Source organism: Trichechus manatus, unplaced genomic scaffold (genome assembly GCF_000243295.1).
Source record: "Trichechus manatus latirostris isolate Lorelei unplaced genomic scaffold, TriManLat1.0 scaffold00014, whole genome shotgun sequence".
Classification (NCBI taxonomy): Eukaryota; Metazoa; Chordata; class Mammalia; order Sirenia; family Trichechidae; genus Trichechus; species Trichechus manatus.
The window spans coordinates 2,254,830-2,259,767 of record NW_004443950.1 but is presented as its reverse complement, the minus strand read 5'-3'; the positions used below and the strand labels follow the sequence as shown (position 1 = coordinate 2,259,767).

General features: G+C 47.8%; 1 protein-coding gene across 1 annotated transcript in view; it reads right to left on the bottom strand.

Annotated features, from left to right (window-relative positions):
- The window catches only part of CMTM4 (CKLF like MARVEL transmembrane domain containing 4), a 47,986-nt gene extending 43,059 nt beyond the window's left edge, over nucleotides 1-4,927 (bottom strand). Inside the window, exon 1 of the mRNA XM_004371521.1 lies at nucleotides 4,704-4,927. Within this exon, the coding sequence (XP_004371578.1) occupies nucleotides 4,704-4,889 (186 nt within the window). The 5' untranslated portion in view covers nucleotides 4,890-4,927. The remainder of the gene's footprint in view (nucleotides 1-4,703) is intronic.
- Between the last annotated feature and the right edge of the window lie 11 nt (nucleotides 4,928-4,938).

Below are 4,938 nucleotides of genomic sequence, written 5' to 3'. Positions count from 1 at the left end.
CACACACACACACACAAAACCTCTAAACACACACAACCTCTAAACAAAGGTGACTTCATGTGCCATGGATGTAACGGGGGCAATTTTTAAAATAGATGTGTACTATACACTTATGCCCTTTCCTGAGATTTTAGATGATAATTTTACTTTTAATCATCATAAAAACTTAAAGAGTGGTTATAACTTTGCTTTTCTGCTAGGGTTTATTTGATTCCCAAAGGTAACAACATTCTTCCTAAGGGAACACAGGACTGGTTTCCAAGGAGCCACTTTATGGTGGATCTGAGAACCCAAGGCAGTAAAACCCACTGCATTATGCCCCATCCTGCCCTCACCCCTCCCAAGTACATATTCAGAGAGCAGAAACCTTTCAGGACTATGTGTTGACTGGCTTCAGATGAAAAACTGACAAGGTTTCCATCAAATAAAAGATATGTTACCTAAGAAAGCACCTATTAAACATTAATCCCTGAACAATTCCTGAAATGCTCAATCAGTCATCAAACCAGTAGACCAAATGAGCCGCCATAGGGTCAGGCCTGACTCATGGTGATCTATGTGTGTCAGAGTAGAACTGGACTCCATGGGGTTTTCAATGGTTGATTTTTTGGAAGTAGATGTCCAGGCCTTTCTTCCAAGGCACCTCTGGGTAGACTTGAACCTCCAACCTTTTCGGTTAGCAGCTAAGCTCATTAACCATTTGCACCAGTCAGGAACTCCTAATCAGTTATTAACATCTACATTCTACTACTGAGGAAGCTAAGTCACTACAGAGTAAGAGATTTCAAGAAGATCAGCAGAGCTAAAGTTTGAATTTAAACAACTGTTTCCTGACTTTGTTACTGTTGTTGCTGGGTGCAGCCAAGTTGATTTTCGACTCATAGTGACCCCATATAACAGAGTAGAACTGCCTCATAGGGTTTTCTTGACCGTAATCTTTATGGGAGCAGATCGTCAGGTTTTCCTCCCGCAGAGCAGCTGGTGGGTTTGAACCACCAACCTTTAAGTTAGCAGCTGAGCACCTAACCATTATACCACCAAGGTTCCTGACCTTAGGTTTTATAAAAAGTCCTGAACAAATGCAAAGTCAAAAGGTCAATCAGGCATGGGAGGTGCTCAAGGAAGGGGTGTGAAGCAACAAGAGCCCCCGAGGGGTCCTTCAGAAGCTGTAAAGCTGAAGCTGCTCCTGGCACTTTTGAGAGTCTCCCATTCACTGGAAGGGGCAGGCCTGTTGGGTGAGGAGCAGGATACCACAGAGCAGCACACTACCCCACCCACAGAGAAATCAAACCCTTTTAAGTATGTCACTTTGGCATTTAAAAATTCACCCATAAGCTTGCCGGTTTGCCCAAAGAACCCAGAGATGTTCTTGGTCTCAAGGTCTTCTGCACTGCTGTGTGGAGCAACTCAAAACCATGCGTTCAAGAGGCAGTAAAGAGCACACTCTGAAACCAGACTGCCTGGGTTCAAATCCCAGCTCAGCAGCCCACTAGCCATGTGACCTTGAACTAAATCACAACCTCTGTGCCTCAATTTCCTCATCCATAAAATGAGGACGGTAACAGTAGGGTAAGCACACCCTAAATGCCTGCTATTACTATTACTCAAGGAGCCCTGGTGGTGCAGTGGTTAAGTGCTCAGCTGCCAACCAAAAGGTCAGCAATTCAAACCCACCAGCTGATGTAGCAGCCTGCTTCCAAGTTAAAGATTACAGCCTTGGAAACCCTACAGGGCACTTCTACTCTGTCCCATTGGGTCGGAAAGGCAAAGGTTTTTATTATAATTCAGAAAAATCTTGTTAACTATTAAATGGTTCTAGTCGATAGCTGATTGCTAGCAACCATGTGAGATTTTTTGCACTAAAATGGTATAGAACTGTACAGCACTTCTCAAATTTTAATGTGCATGTGAATCACCTGGGGAGGGCTGGTTAAAATGCAAATTGATTCAGAAGGTCTGGGAAGAGGCCTCGGAGTCTGAAATTCATACCAAGCTCTTTGGTGATGGCGAGGTCTATGGATGGACTACATTTTTGAGCAGCACGGTGTACAGATTGGAATAGGCCACAAACTACAAAAAAAAAAAAAAAAAAAAGGGTCTATAAAAATTCAAATTTTTCTCAGAAACCACAGAATTAGAACTTAACTATATTTTTGGATGAGATTCTGAGATTTGTAACATCTTGTTGTTATTGTTAATTGCCATCAAGATAATTCCAACTCATGGCGACCCCATGTGTGCAGAGTAGAACTGCTCCGTAGGATTTTCAAGGCCCTGACCTTTCGGAAGCAGATTGCCACGCCTGTCTTCTGAGGCACCTTTGGGTGGGTTCAAACACCAACCTTCTGGCTAGCAGTCAAACCCTTAACGGTCTGTGCCACCCAGGGGCTCCTTGTAACATTTTAGGACTATCTTTACAACGACTAGTTTTCTTTATCAGTTCAAATTCAGAGTGCAATATTGAGTTTTGGGGGGAGGTTTTCCTCCTAAGCTCCCTAATATTTACCAAGAGTGAGAAGCTCAAGTACATGAAAGACTCTTCCAAGCTGCCATACCCTTCAAGCAGATCTCTTTCGTTCACTCTCCCAAGCGAAGCCTCAAGCTTTTCAAATTCTAGAGATTAGACAACTGGCAGTCAGGCAAGATCTTAGGGGCTAGGTCCAAAAGTTCTTTCAGATGAAAAGTAAAACTCTACAACAAAATAGCACCTAATCAAATCAAACCCATCGCTACCGACTCATAGCAACCCTATAGGACAGAGTAGAACCGCCCCACAGGGTTTCTTTACAGAAGCAGGCTGCCACATCTTTCCTCCCTGGGGCGGCTGGTGAGTTTGAATAGCCAACCTTTTTTTTGGTTAGCAGCCTAGCTCTTAAACCACCACATCACCAGGGCTCCTACCTAACCAAAAGGCAATGATAAATAACCCTGGCTTCCATCCCCAACCTTAGATGCCAAAGTCCCAGCAAAGAGGCAATAATTAACATTTTTTACAAACTACTGTATTACAGATGGTCATCGAAAAAGAGGAAGACCCCGCAACGAGATGAACTGACAAAGTGGTTGCAACAATGGGCTCAAACATAGAAACGATTGTGAAGATGGCGCAGGACAGGGCAGTGTTTCCCTCTGTTGTATAGGTCAGAACCTAACAACAACTATATTTTAACTTTCACCAGATCCTTGGAGAGACAAGTTATTTCACGTTTGCCAAGGGCAAGTTCTATTTACTTTCAAAAGCCCAGGGAGTAAACAAAGCAAAGCACTTAACACAGGCCCAGTCCAAGTTCCCGCCCTATTCTTTTTGATTCATTTCAGATTCTCCGTATGTATGCCTCTTTTAAAAACATCCCCCCACCCCCATTCTTTTTGCTAGCAGCAGTGCCTAACTACAGAACCAATATACCTCTGAGAGCATTCCAGGTTACCAGATAAGGTCGGTTTAAAATTCTAGAGGATAACCTGCTCCATTTATCTTTCCTTAGAGTCCTTCAAAATTACCTTCTGGCAATCAGCAGAACAAGCCTTTCACCCAGGAGAGAGATAAACAGTCTATGATTCTGCGATTTACAAACACTGAGAGCTTTATTTAAAGGGTGTCGACACATTATATTATTCCCAAGGAATATTTGTCTGTACACACTCAAGTAAGCCCAAGAAGACTGGTGCTTGGAACAAACTAAATGCACATGCACGGCAGCTCCATGCAAATGGCTCTCCTGGCTGAGAAGCCTCTAAAGTTTTGTTGAAGGGTGGCAGAGGAAGGCCCACCTGTGACATCAGGGACAGATAGTTTTTCCTGAGCTGGCCTATGCCCTGTCCACAACAGAGCTAAACAACTGCCCAGAGAGGCCTGTTACAAAGCCACAAGACAAGGGCAGAGCCCATAGCACTGAACATCCTGAAAGCTAAAAATAAGGACCCTGAGAAATATGCTCCCCTACGGACAAGTCCAACAGAAAGTTCTATGGGTTTCCTCCAACACTGGCTACCCTCTCAGAGTGATTTAACTCTGGGTACCAACTGGGCGGTGCCAGACACTCAGCTGGGGTGGAGCACTCAGGGATGCCTGTTCTGTCTTCTCGGTTAATTAGGAGGAATCAGAACTCTGCAGTATAAACTGGAGACTTTGTGGGTTGATCTGGGCTCCCCCACAGCATCTGCGCTACATGTCTCCCCCATTCAACCAATATTGAGTGTTTACGATATGCACGGCACTCTGCTTGGCGCAGGGGAGGAAACCAAGCAAACACAAAACCCCCAGCCGTGGAGGCAGACACAGACATAGGCAGTGAGGAGAGGTTAACAGCTGTGTGGCCCCAAAAACCTGCTACAAATTGTTATGACCAGTAGTACCCAGGGGACAGCATGGCCCTCGGGCCGGGCTCCGCGCACCACCACGCCCAATATGCGAGGGCGCGAGTGGACAGGTAGGCCCGAGGGCAGGTGTCCAGGTAGGAGGCGCACACCTGAGGCTCAGGGGCTGGAACAGGCAGGCTCTGGTCGAGGGCAGAGTCCCCAGCGCATGCGGGAGGGCAGCCCGGGGACCTCGCGAGGGAGAGGAGGGGAAAGTGGAGGTCTGAGCCCGGAAAGCCGGGGTCGCTGCAGAGGCCGGCCGGGCCTGAGCCCCAGAAGCGAGAACAGAGAGGGAAGGAGTGCGGCAAGGCCGCCGCCCAGCACCTGGGGCCCCGCCCGGCACCTACCACTTGGGCGACCTTGAGGCGGCCGAGTGCGCCGCGCAGGTAGTCGGGGTCGCAGCGCAGGCCGGCCAGCCCGCGGCGCTGGCTCACTGGCTCGGTGGTGGGCTGGTACGGGCTGCTGGCGCCCGAGATCATGGAGGTGCTCGAGGCCTCGCCCTCGAAGCCGTCCAGCTCTTCACCGCCCCGCATGCTGCCGCCCGGCCCGGGCCGCCTCGCGCGGCCAGCTCCCGCGCACTAG